This window comes from Argentina silus, assembly GCF_951799395.1.
Source record: "Argentina silus genome assembly, chromosome: Y".
NCBI classification, from domain to species: Eukaryota; Metazoa; Chordata; class Actinopteri; order Argentiniformes; family Argentinidae; genus Argentina; species Argentina silus.
The window spans coordinates 21,958,748-21,974,877 of NC_139654.1; the positions used below are offsets into that span (position 1 = coordinate 21,958,748).

Consider the following 16,130-nt stretch of genomic DNA (forward strand, 5'->3'; position numbering starts at 1 on the left):
GCGATTTGCTGGTTTTAAGGCTTTTAACATGATTAATTACTATATGTTATACGATAGAAAAGTGCGTTGATAATGGAGCCTGGAAGCCATACTGGTTGGGGGAAGGGATAACGGCCTCACCACAGGGTTGCTACATTTGGAGCTACAGCAGCCCCCACCTTCTTATCTTTTGACTTCTGGAAAGAAAAACATTGCAGGCCTGCTGTGTACCAACCAGAGAATCACCAGAATGTGAAGTGTGTAATAAGATGTGTAATAGTGTAATAGATGCACTGTAACCAAGGCATAGATGTACAACAGATAGAGAAGTTCTGCATGCAAAACATAGGTATGTACTGTGCAAGCAGACCTAGACCCGCAATATCCAGATATAGACAATGTCCAGACATAGACCCAATGATTCAGGCTTAGGCCCAGTGATTCAGGCATCGACGCAATGTCCCAGACAGGGAGGTACCTTAGCCAGGGTATAAAACATGCTTCTTGGGGCATTTCGCTGGGCGCACCCCGCTGCAGAGCGTAATACTTGAGGCATTGGAGCAGGATTGAGTGTGTTGGAGACCAAGCCCGGAGCTCATACTCTGATTATATTCTGACTTACGGATTGCCACCGCTGAACAACTTTTTGGAGACGAGTTTTCTTGATAAGTATTTGGAATTCAGTTTAGGGAATAGACCAAAATTTGAGAACTCCACAGCTTCTCTTTCAGCACGGGGCTTAACCCTTAGCTGTTGGGGCTGTGGCTTTAGGTAATACCAAGGAACTTTTATCATAGGTTTTCACTCTGAGGAGCATTTATCATAGGTTTTCACTCTGAGGAGCATTTATCATAGGTTTTCACACGAAGGAACAATTATTATAGTTTTGTTGTTTTCTAAGTATTATTGTTTTAAGAGGAACCCCCTTGGATATAGTATTGTTACAGGAGTTCTCATCAGTTTCACAGATAATATTGGACACAGGATTTCAGAATCATTTGGATTTCAGGATAAATTGGAGTTCCGGATCATTGGGAGTTCAGGATCGTCTAGAATTCAGGATTCTTCAATCAATACCAAAAGAAAATAATTTTAGTAGTTTTTCTGGATTTTGCCTGTCAGGGGCAAGGCTGAAGCCCTGCGGGGAATCAGAGCCTCTTGGCTGGGTAGAGGAAACTCGAGCTTACCACAAACACGGCGGATAGAGGAAGCGGTCTAACTCGACGGGGTTTGGAATCGAAGCCTCTCTAATCTTCACGGACCAGTAGTAAGACAGGCTGATAGGTTTTTATTATTTTCAATTTATATCATTTTTCTATTATCATGTTAACAATTAATCAAGCTGTCTGTAACCCCATTTATTGATATTTTAGCTATGCTGTAATGCTTTGAATTATTAATTAAACATCATATCCTGCATTTAAAGCAACAGTTTCAAGAAATGTAATGATGTATTATCATTTTACTCTAAATTGTAGAACTTAGTATAAGTCATATTACTCTTCCTGGTAATGTAAAAAGTTATAGGCTACTGTGCATGTGATATCATAGGATCTGAAAGGTTATATCTGGCCCCTTATTGTTACCTCCATTGGGTATATTGTCCATACCGATAAATCTTTTATCCGCAACCACACCAACTGGCACTCATTAAGGTTAGAGCAGCCGTCAACCATAGAGGTCATTTGCTTCGATGCACGGTTTTATAGGGGTGACTTTTCAGTGCATTGGAAGGGAGTGAAGGAAGATTTGGGGGAACTATGGGATTTTTAGGCTGTTAACAGCGGAGTGAATCTAACCACCACCAACCTACACCGGACCCCTATGGTCCAAACCTGTTACTAGAGGGTTGGTACCGGAGCCCTGTACTGGGCTATGAGTTCTGGTTGTGAATTTTATATTTTAAACTGGAACTCAACTTTTGCCGGGAGACATTTTTGGCGCCCAACGTGGGGCTCTCAGGAGGAGCTATAAGCCCGCATCCTTCAAGCGGCACAGCTTAATCTTGGCAGCTCTTGACCTAGGACTGGAAACCTCAGGACTCATTCGGGATTCAGGATTACTCTCAGGAAGGGAGGATACATTGGATACTCATTGGGGACCCTGGAGGAACAGTCTTGAGGAACGTCGACCCGGGAAAGTAAGGAGGAAGGAGAGAGAAAAAGACTGGGAGCACCCTGGTAAGGGGGCTCAGTCGAGACCAAGTGTGCAAGACCGCTGGGAACACTCCGGAAACAGAGCCCTGTCTGTATGCTAACCACAGGTAGGAACACCCTTGAAAGGGCTACCTAATCTAGCAGAATAGCCTACAAACCCTCCACGGCCGGCTTAGTGGTAACTAGGAAGGGGGAAGAGCCAGCCTGAGAACGCCCTGGTAAGGGATAGCTCGGCCTGAGTTAGTGCGACATTAAAGGGAATTTTAAGGGGAGGTAACGGTGACCAAGGCTTCCCTGTCCCGAAGAAAACAACCCCAACAGCAGTATTGGATCCGGCAACAGCCCGAGGAGATACTTTGAGTAAACCTGGGGAGCTAAGGCCACGACAGCTGGCTAAGGACTCCAGGTATTTCTGCTACCGACCATACCTAGACCTACACGGTCCAAATATTCCTGGTAAGGAAACTACTGAGGAGGAGGAAATATTGAATACAGTAAATCCAGCAACAGCCTGGACATGTATGTAAGTAAGAGACGGGTCTAAACAAAGAATTCTTTAGTCTAAAAAAATCAGTCACCGGCCATACGACAAGAAGAGTGGGACAGAAACTGGACTAGCAACCCAGTGAGGCTGGACTAGCGACCCAGTCACCTACCATTGTCAACACGAGTTGCAGGGGGGGCGAAACAGTAATGGCTAACAGCTTGCAGGTCACATTGAAGTATGCCTACTGGGTGGGGAGAGACATACAGTCATGAGAAAAAATTAGGACACCCTATGAAAACCTTTGTCTTCTTCAACATATTCAAACATATGGACATTTGATATTCATTTGAACAATATTGAAAAATTGAGGTAATATAACTAAACAAATACAACTGAAACAAATTATTTAAAAAATGATTGGTAAAATGTAATTAATAGAAATGCAATCTTCTTGTGAGGAAAAAGTTAGGACACCCCCACATTTAGTTCCACTTAAAATGCCTAAAATTATAATAAAGAGCACCACATCAGGTGCAAATGATTAGAACATCGTTACAGAGGATTTTGGAGGAGCCTGTCCTATTTAAGCCTCAGATATTTAGTTTGGTTTGCTCTTGATTGTTGAAGTGAGTTGCATCACCATGGCGAGATCAAAAGAGCTCTCTGAGGCCTTCAGAAGAAAAATTGTAGATGCATATGAGTCTGGGAAGGGAACTATTCGAAATTGGCCATTCCACTGTCCGGAAAATAATTTACAAGTGGAGAACATTTAAAACCACCACCAACATGGCCAGGTCAGGCCGCCCAAGCAAGTTCAGCATAAGAGCTGACCGAAAGATGCTTAAAGAAGTCTCCAACAATCCCAGAATGTCATCACGAGACCTACAGGTATCTCTTGCCACAATTGATGTCAAAGTACATGCATCCACCATAAGAAAGAGACTGAACAAGTTTGCATTACATGGGAGGTGTGCAAGGAGGAAACCCCTGCTGTCAAAAAAAAACATCAGGGCAAGACTAAAGTTTGCCAGAGAACACCTAGAGAAAGACCAGAACTTCTGGAACAATGTGCTTTGGACAGATGAATCCAAAGTTGAACTATTTGGGCACAGTAAGAGTAGACATGTTTGGCGCAAAACCAAGACAGCATTTGAGAACAAGAACCTCATACCAACTGTGAAGCATGGGGGTGGAAATGTCATGGTTTGGGGCTGCTTTTCTGCAGCAGGGCCTGGTCAGCTCACCATCATAGAATCCACTATGAATTTTGTATTGTATCAGAGGGTGCTTGAGGAAAATGTGAGACCATCTGTTCGAAAGTTGAAGCTGAAGCAGATGTGGACCATGCAACATGACAATGACCCAAAACATTTCAGTAAATCTACCAAGGAATGGCTCAAGAAAAATAAATTGAGAGTTCTGGAATGGTCAAGTCAAAGCCCGGATCTTAATCTTATTGAGATGCTGTGGATTGATTTGAAACTGGCTGTGCATGCAAGACACCCCTCGAACATCACACAGCTGAAAGAATTCTGCAAGGAGGAGTGGGAAAAACTTTCTCCCAATTGATGTCAGAGACCTGTAGACAGTTATAAGAAACGTCTAATTGAGGTTATTTCAGCCAAGGGGGGCAATACTAGCTATTAGGGCATAGGGTGTCCTAACTTTTTCCTCAGTAGGAATTGGCATTATTGTTAATTTTTCGTTAAATAAATGATTACAAAGTTACATTTTCATAGTTTTTTGTTCAATTACATCCCCTTTATCTATAGACATTGTTAGAAAGAAGATAACATATTGATATGTCCATATTTTTAAGAGAATAACTTAATATTTTGGGGGGTGTCCTAACTTTTTCTCATGACTGTATACACTAACATCTTAGGTGTCCCCTACCTGGTGGATACTGGGGCAGAGGTGTCCATGACCTGCAGGAAGCTAAAAACTAAGGGACATCTCAAAGTAATGTTGGCGGATGGTACTATAAGGAGAGTGCCGTATGGATTTTGTAATGGAATAGTATGGACGTTAGGCCCTCAGAATCTAATCACAATACAGGACATGGAGGAAATACATGGAGGAAGTAGGCAACGGACCCCATTAGGAAAGAGGTTACAGCAGTTACATGCCAGGATGGTAAAAGCAGGCTCAACAATGCCTAACTGGTATAAATCAGTAAACGTGCTGGAGGTCATGAAAGAGAAAATCAAGGAAAGTGATCTCTCTGCCCAAGGGAAAGAGCAGCTGGGTCAGATGTTGAATGAGACGGAGGTAGCATGGTTTAAAAATGACTGTGGGAAATTGGGAGCAGAATATACACACACAATTGAAGGAGGAGTACACCCTGAAGTGAGACAGTATCCATTAAATCCAGGAGCAATACAGGAAATGGATGTAATAGTAGAGGAGCTCTTGAAATTAGGAATCCTTCGGTTTGAACCTAATCCCATCACTAACAGTCCTATCCAGGCAGTGAAAAAGCCTGAAGCAGCTGGAGGAGGCTGGAGGCCTGTTATCAACTTTAAGGCGTTGAATCGACGTACAATAGCTAACAAAGCCAGCCTAATTAATCCACAAGGTACATTGAAGACTCTAGCGGTCAAGAAATACAAATCCTGTATCGACTTGGCTAATGGATTTTTCAGTTTGCCTCTATCCCGAGTTTCACAGGCCAAAACAGCCTTCACACACAGAGGACAGTCATATGTATGGCAGGTCTTACCACAGGGGTATAAAAACTCCCCTAATGTCTTCCAATCAGCTGTGATGAATGTTTTAAAGGGCATCGAGGCAGCAGTGTACATAGATGATATATTCATAGCAGATGACAGAGGAGGAACACCTGGAGCGGCTGCAACAGGTGATGAAAAGACTGACAGAAGCAGGCCTAAAGCTAAACTTGAAAAAGTGTCAGCTGGGGAAATTCAAAGTTAACTACTTGGGATTTGAGGTGTCAACTACTCTGGGATTGTCTGAAGGATATAAGGAGAAACTGGCACTGATACAACCCCCCACCACAAAAAAGGAGCTTCAACGCATACTAGGACTCTGTAATTATGTGAGAGACCATGTAGAGGGCTATCAAAAATATGCACGGCCTCTATATAACAAACTAAGGGATGAAAAGGACTCTGAAGGGAAAGTAAAGCCTAGCAAATGGGTCTGGGAAGCAAATGACCAGGAAAACCTGGAAAATCTATGTAAGGTCATACTCACAGCAGTTAGACTCGAGCCCAGAAGCCTCGAGGGCCGCCTGGAAGTGGAGGTGCACTGTGAGGATGAGAATGCAGTAGTAAGAGTTAAAAATGAAGGAGGAGGATTAGTAGCATTGTGGAGCTACGTGCTACCACCGGTAGAGCGTAAATACCCATATGAGGAAAAGGAGTTGGCAGTGCTGGCTAAGTATTGGAAGCACATAAAAGAGCTGGCTCAGGGTCAAGGTATAAAAATAGGCACACAGAGCCAGGTACACAGTTTTTTAAGGAAAGGAACCGTGGAAAGCACTAAGGCTACCAACACCAGATGGGCACGGTGGGAAGATATCCTACTAGACCCAGACCTAGAAATTGGGCCTATAGATGCTGTGAAACATAAACCAAAACAACCAAAAACACCCGAGTCGGTGAGTGAGTCATATGAGTGGGAATTGTACACGGACGGCTCTAAGAAAGGAGGAGATGAGTGGGCATACTGGGGATACATTCTCAGCAATAATGGCAAGGAGATGTTTCGAAAAAAAGGTCGAGTAGCCGGCACGGCTCAAACCGGTGAAGTAGCTGCAGTATTGGAAGGACTACTGGAGCTAGAACAAAGGAGAATAAAAAGGGTGAGATTAATCACTGACAGTTATTATTGTGCACAAGCTCTAAAGGAGGATTTGGACATATGGCAGGAGAATGGTTTCGAGGGAGCTAAAGGCAAGGAGGTAGCTCACAGGGATCTATGGATGAAAATAGCTGAAGTAAAGCTAAAAATAACAATGGAGGTGGTGCACCAGCGAGCACACACCACACAGGGGGAGCATTGGCGGGGAAACGCGGAAGTGGACCGCTACGTGCAACTGAGAAGAGTTATAATGGTCGGTAGTAGAGCGTGGGAGGACTCACCAAAAGGAAAGGTGGTCCCACAGGAGAGCGTGACAGAGGTAGTGCAGGCTATGCATGAAAATGTAGGCCATGCTGGTCTGCTGCCCACACGCAAAGAATTGGAGAAACTGCGACTGTGGATCCCCGAGCGCCAAATCCGTAAAGTCCTAAAAAGCTGCGATGTATGTGGTCAGTATAACGCAGGCAGACGAGGGCAACGGGTGGCCGGGCAAAGTATCAAAAGCACCGTCCCGTGGGGATCTGTCTGCATGGACGTAGCAGGACCCATGGGGGTGAATGGAAAGAAGGGAGAAAAATATCTCCTCGTATTAGTGGACTCAATGTCAGGATATGTGATAGTAAAGGCCGTCAGAAGGGCCAATGGGAGCAGCGTGGTGGGAATGCTTGATCAGACCTGTGGGAGTTTGGGAGTGCCGAAGGAATTGAGAACAGACAATGGGTCCCATTTTCGTAATAGCCAGGTGGACACCTGGTGTCAGCAAAAGGAGGTAATAAGGATTTATTCACCCCCATACACACCCCAAGCAAACGGAGTGGTGGAGAGGACAATAGGTCTGGTAAAAGGATGGATTGCTAAAAATGCTAACTCAAAGGAATGGAGCATGAAGGCGTCAGAGCTGGGGGAGGCTCTGAATGACAGATGTCGCGAGGGCCGACCCACTCCTGCTGAAGAGTTAAACCGACGCCCCTTCCGATCAGAGGAGGTCGGGAGGGGCACTCTAACGGATAAACCACTACCCAAACCAAAAGTGATATTCAAAGTAGGACAAAGAGTCTGGATCAGAGCCAAATACCACCCCACTAACGCAGCAGTGAAAACAAAATATGAGAAGTCAGACATAGTTGCACAGATACTTGACAGTAACACCGTGTTATTACAGAACGAGGGGATCCAAGGAGTGGAGCAGTTGAAACCAATTTTTTAGTCAGATAAGAACTAGGATTCTAAAATGGCCACGAATGCACAGAACCTACCACCCTGGGTCCGTGTGGCCACGGTTAAGGGGGTGGTTGTTACCAGGAGAGACGCGTATGGGCTCAAGGCAGGTAGAGCCCGCCACCTATTACAACTAGCAAAGGATGGCTTCTTAACACATGAAAAGGAGGCGCTGGAGTGGAGACGGATTGGAAATGTATGTGCAATCTGTTGGGAACCAACCACTCTGGAGGAGATATGGTCTTGGCCTGGTAAGGACAAACCAGTAAGAGTGGAAATTAAAGATGCTGCTATGATCGAATTATTGATGAAACCAGTAAAGGTCATCGAAGCCTATGTGTGTGGAGAATGCCGGTGCAGGGACCTGGGCCGGATGAAATTCTTTGCACAATAGGGAAAAGAACGGACCATGAATCAATCTTTTCACCGGCACGACAACGGAAAGGATAACGACAATGACCTGCTACATAATAGGAACATGTTTAATAACCACGACAGGACTGATAGCAGTCCTGGCTATTCTGTATTCCTATGGGACTGGACCATGGGAAGAAACCAATGAGCGAGTATATTACACCAGTACAAAGAGATTCAGCCAAACATGCTGGCTGGCGGAGCAGAGAATGGTAACCCTTCCCGGCTGGGAGACAAACCGTCAAAAAAGGGGTAAGAACAGTACCATCCCTGCGTTAAGAGAGCTATTGGCATTATGGAATGAGATGGAAGATGGGGGAAACCATGTACAGGGGTAGGCAGAGGATAATTCCACTACCCTGGATAATGAAACAATGGAGGTTCTGACCCACTGGCTGCAGATACTGGAGAATGAGACGGCAAGGCAGGATGCCTTGGAGGGGGTAGAGCCGGTGGGAGTCGAGGACAGGAACAGGAGGATTCTTTGGTCCAGAAAGAGGATGTTCAGAGCCGGGATTCAGGCCATGGAGGGGGTGTCGCCGAGCGCGAGTCTAGTATGGCCTTTCCCCGGCCTGAACACCATTCCCAACGTTACCCAGTTAAGCACAGCAGGATTGGCCCGAGGTTTGAGAGCAACCTTGGTGAATCACCACGACACTGCGAGAAAGAGGAAAAGCTTAGCAGCTGGGGGCCCAACCAGACGAGGGACACCGTGGCTGCGGATGTTCCTGAAACAAATTTATCTTTGATCTATCCCTCAAATAGGTGCAACTGCATAACTGCTTATAACTGAATATGTGTAACTGCATAACTAAATAAGAGGAATTAGAATGCAAGTGCTTGACCCCGTGTCACTATATCTGCTTAGGCCTCGTTGTAAGAGTAGGCCCGCTAACAAAGGAAGTGCTAGAATTAATCATATTTAACTGTGTATTCTTGCTCAGAGTTGATTGCTGAGACAAGGCAATATATCTTTGGAAAGTTGACGTCATGTGTACAAAGGGCAACGGCTGTAGGAGAGAAAATGGGAAGTGAGACCCGTCTAAAGTTCAGGTCAGGTGATGGAAAGTCCCCAGCTGGACAGTGCCATGGCGTCCAAAATCAAGTAGAAATATGCTGTGTGAAGTGTGATATTATTAATATAAGGAATATAGCGATTTGCTGGTTTTAAGGCTTTTAACATGATTAATTACTATATGTTATACGATAGAAAAGTGCGTTGATAATGGAGCCTGGAAGCCATACTGGTTGGGGGTAGGGATAACGGCCTCACCACAGGGTTGCTACATTTGGAGCTACAGCAGCCCCCACCTTCTTATCTTTTGACTTCTGGAAAGAAAAACATTGTAGGCCTGCTGTGTACCAACCAGAGAATCACCAGAATGTGAAGTGTGTAATAAGATGTGTAATAGTGTAATAGATGCACTGTAACCAAGGCATAGATGTACAACAGATAGAGAAGTTCTGCATGCAAAACATAGATATGTACTGTGCAAGCAGACCTAGACCCGCAATATCCAGATATAGACAATGTCCAGACATAGACCCAATGATTCAGGCTTAGGCCCAGTGATTCAGGCATCGACGCAATGTCCCAGACAGGGAGGTACCTTAGCCAGGGTATAAAACATGCTTCTTGGGGCATTTCGCTGGGCGCACCCCGCTGCAGAGCGTAATACTTGAGGCATTGGAGCAGGATTGAGTGTGTTGGAGACCAAGCCCGGAGCTCATACTCTGATTATATTCTGACTTACGGATTGCCACCGCTGAACAACCTTTTGGAGACGAGTTTTCTTGATAAGTATTTGGAATTCAGTTTAGGGAATAGACCAAAATTTGAGAACTCCACAGCTTCTCTTTCAGCACGGGGCTTAACCCTTAGCTGTTGGGGCTGTGGCTTTAGGTAATACCAAGGAACTTTTATCATAGGTTTTCACTCTGAGGAGCATTTATCATAGGTTTTCACTCTGAGGAGCACTTATCATAGGTTTTCACTCTGAGGAGCATTTATCATAGGTTTTCACACGAAGGAACAATTATTATAGTTTTGTTGTTTTCTAAGTATTATTGTTTTAAGAGGAACCCCCTTGGATATAGTATTGTTACAGGAGTTCTCATCAGTTTCACAGATAATATTGGACACAGGATTTCAGAATCATTTGGATTTCAGGATAAATTGGAGTTCCGGATCATTGGGAGTTCAGGATCGTCTAGAATTCAGGATTCTTCAATCAATACCAAAAGAAAATAATTTTAGTAGTTTTTCTGGATTTTGCCTGTCAGGGGCAAGGCTGAAGCCCTGCGGGGAATCAGAGCCTCTTGGCTGGGTAGAGGAAACTCGAGCTTACCACAAACACGGCGGATAGAGGAAGCGGTCTAACTCGACGGGGTTTGGAATCGAAGCCTCTCTAATCTTCACGGACCAGTAGTAAGACAGGCTGATAGGTTTTTATTATTTTCAATTTATATCATTTTTCTATTATCATGTTAACAATTAATCAAGCTGTCTGTAACCCCATTTATTGATATTTTAGCTATGCTGTAATGCTTTGAATTATTAATTAAACATCATATCCTGCATTTAAAGCAACAGTTTCAAGAAATTTAATGATGTATTATCATTTTACTCTAAATTGTAGAACTCAGTATAAGTCATATTACTCTTCCTGGTAATGTAAAAAGTTATAGGCTACTGTGCATGTGATATCATAGGATCTGAAAGGTTATATCTGGCCCCTTATTGTTACCTCCATTGGGTATATTGTCCATACCGATAAATCTTTTATCCGCAACCACACCAACTGGCACTCATTAAGGTTAGAGCAGCCGTCAACCATAGAGGTCATTTGCTTCGATGCACGGTTTTATAGGGGTGACTTTTCAGTGCATTGGAAGGGAGTGAAGGAAGATTTGGGGGAACTATGGGATTTTTAGGCTGTTAACAGCGGAGTGAATCTAACCACCACCAACCAACACCGGACCCCTATGGTCCAAACCTGTTACTAGAGGGTTGGTACCGGAGCCCTGTACTGGGCTATGAGTTCTGGTTGTGAATTTTATATTTTAAACTGGAACTCAACTTTTGCCGGGAGACAGACTACACTTATCGACCACCATATAGAAACGCAGCCGGGTTTAACAGTGAGCACGCGTCCCTATAGGTTACCGGTACACAAACGAGACATTGTGTGCAGGGAATTGGAAGCCATGCTGGAGCTGGGTGTGGTCGAGGAGTCCCGCAGTGACTGGTGTAGCCCCATCATGCTTGTCAACAAGCCGGATGGGGCTATACGGTTCTGTGTGGATTATAGACGGGTTAATGCGATCTCCAAGTTCGATGCCTACCCGATGCCCCGGGTTGACGAGCTCTTGGACCGGCTTGGCACGGCCAAGTATTTCACGACGTTGGATTGCACGAAGGGATACTGGCAGATTCCACTCTCGCCGGTATCCCGGGAGAAAACTGCATTCTCCACTCCGCTCGGGCTATTCCAGTTCACGGTGCTCCCTTTCGGGTTGTTCGGAGCCCCAGCCACTTTTCAGCGCCTCATGGACCGCATTCTGCGGCCGCACTCTGCCTATGCTGCGGCCTACCTGGATGACATTGTCATTCACAGTGACACCTGGGCGCAGCATGTGCAGAGTGTGGCTGCTGTTCTGCGGTCCCTGAGGCAGGCGGGGCTGACGGCCAACCCGAAGAAGTGCGTGATCGGGCGGAGGGAGATCCGGTATCTGGGGTACCACTTGGGTCGGGGGGAGGTGCGGCCGCAGATTGAAAAGACTGCGGCCATCGCCGCCTCTCCGCGGCCCAAGACGAAGAAGGAGGTGAGGGCCTTCCTGCGGCTGGCTGGCTATTACCGGCAGTTCGTGCCGGGATTTTCAGAGCTGGCCAGTCCCTTGACGGACCTCACCCGGAAGGGTGCCCTGGATCCGGTCCAATGGTCGGGCCAGTGCCAGGGGTCGTTCGAGGCCCTTAAGGGCGCTTTAAGGGTTTAAGATGTGTGTGCCTCTGCTTTTGAAGGAAGGACGGCAACTGGAAAGTTGCCGAGTGCATGGAGGGCTGAAAAGCAATCATCATGAATAAACGGGACCTTTCCCTCACCACACAACTGCGTCTGCCTCTGTGTACAATGGAACTCGTTACAATGACAATAGGACAATAATTCCTGGTTTTCTGAGGTCGGAATCCCTGATCAAAAGAAACATGGTATCTCTGGTTATGGCTACATGTACCATCATCATCATCAGCATCTTCAGCCTCTAGGGGGTCATACTCCTCAACATTGGTGTTGCTGCTCTCGTCTTCGTTCTCCTCTTCATCTCGAGACTCATCTTTCTTCAGCACCCTCTTCTTCTCATCCTCCTGTTTTTCAACAAGCAATGGTATGTCCATTTAGATACAGTGAGGCACAATTTATGAACACATCCTCATTTGAGAGCAGTTCCTTTGATTCAGGTGTATGAACTGATTTGTGTAAAATCAACAAACAAAGCATTTGGGCATTACTCAATAAAAAAATAAAAACGGATGAAGGGATTCTATGATTTGCGAAGCCAATACGTGTCAAGAACTTTCACACTCACCCTCTTCTTCTCATCATCCTCTTTGACCTTCTTCACCGCCGGCTCTCCATTCTCCTCATCTTTCTCCTTCTTTTCTGCCTCCCTCCGTTCTGCCTCTTTCTTCGCCTTCTCCTTCTTTTCCTTCTTCTCGTCCTTGGAGGGCACCGAGGCCAGGGCTTTGTAGATCCTGTAACCAAAGTCCCTCTGCAGCATCTCATTGAACAGCTCCGCAAACAGGGACACCTGGAGAGGCAGAGAGAGACCACCCTCCATGTTGGAACCAAACATTCCATCCCACTAACTTGAATTCTTACGAGAATGTTATATGAAAGGGACTGGTTAATTCATTTAATGTACATAGCGTAAATATTTTTTTTCCTCCCAGATTGACATTAAATAAGTCTTTGGTGTAGTTTCACCTCAAAGGAGTGCTCCTTGTTGTCCTCCAGTCTGTAGTCCAGCAGCACGCTCAGAGACATGATGCTGCAGTCAAACTTGCCGTTCTTGGCAGCCCAGTTAGGGTACACAATGATGGTGGGCTCGTCAGGAAGGACGTAGCGTCTCTCTCTGCGCTGACGCTCCAGCTCCTCCTGCCTCTTTCTTTCCTCCTCCTGCCAGAGAGAGAGACACCTTAGAGCCTAATTTGGCAGTTTGATAGATAATGGAGCAGAAATCTTATGACGGTATTGAAAAGCATAACGTGGGCATTTTCAAATCCCGAGGGATAACGTTAATACGGTATACCGGCCAACCCTAATGCGCATGTGTGTGTTGTGTGTGCTCTACTCCTTCCAACTCCTAAGATGAGGGGGTGGGTTAAGATGGGGGAGGTTTTGATGCTAGACAGGGATGGTTTGATGCAGACAGACAAGGAGAGAATGGTCTCACTGTCAGTGGACATCAGCCACCCATCCACAGCTGAAGGAACCCAGACAGAGCTCAACTGAGAGGACAAAGGGGAGAGTAATGACAAGGAGGTCAACACCTTCAAAATGAGAAGTCTCACATACAAAGAACAGAGATCGACATCTTTTCTGCCCAGTCATTTGAATGGCATGACTGCAATCAATCTTTTAGCTTTTACTGACCATCTTAAACCATCAATGAGACCAGTGTTACATCAGACCACAATCACACGTTTCTTAACCTGTATACCCCCCTTAAACCTCAGAAGCCTCCTTATTCACAAGAAAAACAAACATCAAAGGAGAAAAAACTGCAATGTGATCAGTAACTTCACCAAACGTACTCTGTACAAACGCAACCCGACTCCACACCCTTAAAAACTGTATTGGAATGGACTGATTATCCACAACCGAGCCTGTGTGTGTGTGCATCTCTTATCCCAGTCCTTTGATATAGGGGGGTTAAAGAGGAGGGAATGGGGGAACCACAAAGGCCCTCTGTTGGAGTCGGAGTGGGGTTACCTTCTCTGCTCTCCGTGGCAGCGTATGATTTCAAAACACAGGGGTGCGTGCGTGTACACACACACACACACACACACACACACACACACACAAGGGGGGTGTCCCTGGGGAAGAATGGGTTGTGTGCCATCTATCAGAACAGGACACAGGGACAAACGTATGTATGGCTGATTGAGGATAGTCATCGTTACAGGAGATAGCTCCTGCCAGAGAGAGACGTTAACTCATCAGAAATCAATTGACTCGTGAACCTGGTCATGCTGTTTATACAGTGCCTTCGGAAAGTATTCAGACCCCTTCACTTTTTCCACATGTTGTTGTGTCATAGACTCAATTTAAAATGGATTAAATTAAAAGAATTTGCCATCAATCAACACACAATACTCCAAAATGACAAAGCACAAACACATTGTTTGAAATTTCAGTAAATGTATTAAAATTGAAATACAGAAATACCTCATGTACATAAGTATTCAGTCCCTTTGCTATGACACACTTAAAATGAGCTAAAATGCAAAGAAGTCATCAACAAATCACTCAATAAGTTGAATTGAGTCCATCTTAATGCAAGGATAATAGTTCATGTAATTTTGGAATGAATATCTTTGTTTTTATAGGGTCTCTGATTTGCATAGGAATCAATTACACACTGTGTAGATGTCACTACCAACTCAGCAAATTTCATAATTTTCTCTTGATCCTGACAAACTCCCCAGTCCCTGCCAGTGACAGACATACCCATAACTTGATGCAGCTACCACAATTCTTCACACGAGAGATGGTGCGGAAACTGCATTTCATGTGCTGCATTTGCAATCAAACTCAATGCTTTGTGGTTAAACCAAATAAACACAAAGCCACTTTCTTTGCTGTATCACTTATTGCAAACACAATTATGGATATGAGATAGATTTTTTTCCATTAAGGGATTCTTTTTCGCCACTTGGTTATAGACCAATTTTGTAGAGTGACTGAGATTATGTTGTCCCATCGACTGTGCTTTTTCCTCTCCACCATTCAACTTTGTAGATTTTTGTAAGTCTCCCCAGGCCTCAGGGTCGCATTCCTGAGCAGTTTTGTTCCTCTCCATTTGCTCAGTTTGTAATGACAACCTGATCCAAAATGGATTAAAAAAAAAAATCCTCATCAATCTACACACAATACCCCATAATGACAAAGCGAAATTTCAGTCAATTTATTAAAATTGAAATACAGAAATACCTCATGTACATAAGTATTCAGACCCTTTGCTATGACACTCTTAAAATTAGCTAAAATGCAAAAATGTCATAAACAATTTGCTCAATAAGTTGAATTGCGTCCATCTTAATGCAGTCTGATTTGCATAGGAATCAATTACACACTGTGTGGATCAGGTTGTCATTACAAACTGAATACTTACAGTGCCTATAGAAAGTCATCATACCCCTTTGAAATAGTTACTATATTTGTCGTACAGCCTGAAATCAAAACCCATTAAAAAAAAAACAGCTTTATGTACAAATTTAGCCATACAACATCTAGTGAAAAAAAGGCGACAGTTCTGAAAATTTATAAAAAATGAAAAACAAGAATAACAAGGTTGGAAAAGTCATCGGTCCCCTGATTTAATACTTTGTCGAGCCACCTTTTGCTGCAATTACAGCCATCAATCTGTTTGGATATGTCTCTACTAGCTTTGCACACCTAGATTGGAGAATATTTGCCAATTCTTCCTTGCAGAATTGTTCCGAGTTCAGTCAAATTCCGTGGTGAGCGGCGGTGGACTGCTCTCTTCAAGTCCATCCACAGATAAATCCATCGGATTTAAGTCAGAGCTCTGACTTGGCCACTCAAGGACATTCACCTTTCTATCCTTAAGCCTCTGCGTTGTTCTTTTGGCGGTATGTTTAGGATCGTTGTCGTGTTGGAAGGTGAATGACCTGCCCATCTTCAGCTGTCTAGCAGAGGGACGCAGGTTGTCCTCAAGAATTTGGGTGTACTTGGCAGCATCCATTTTCCCTTCAATCCTGACCAATTGCCCAGTCCCCGCTGAAGAGAAACATCCCTACAACATAATGT

General features: G+C 44.6%; 1 protein-coding gene across 3 annotated transcripts in view; it reads right to left on the minus strand.

The window, feature by feature from the left end:
* LOC310824207 (cell division cycle and apoptosis regulator protein 1-like) overlaps positions 1 to 16,130 on the minus strand; it is a 67,079-nt gene that overhangs the window by 5,731 nt on the left and 45,218 nt on the right. For 2 of the 3 annotated variants that reach the window (XM_083697019.1, XM_083697020.1), the window contains 4 exons: positions 13,062 to 13,253; positions 12,664 to 12,885; positions 12,313 to 12,442; positions 5,839 to 5,892 (listed from right to left, as the gene is read on the minus strand). In XM_083697019.1, coding sequence (XP_083553145.1) covers positions 5,839 to 5,892; positions 12,313 to 12,442; positions 12,664 to 12,885; positions 13,062 to 13,253 — 598 coding nt within the window. The remainder of the gene's footprint in view (positions 1 to 5,838; positions 5,893 to 12,312; positions 12,443 to 12,663; positions 12,886 to 13,061; positions 13,254 to 16,130) is intronic. The other variant, XM_083697021.1, reaches the window with a different exon arrangement.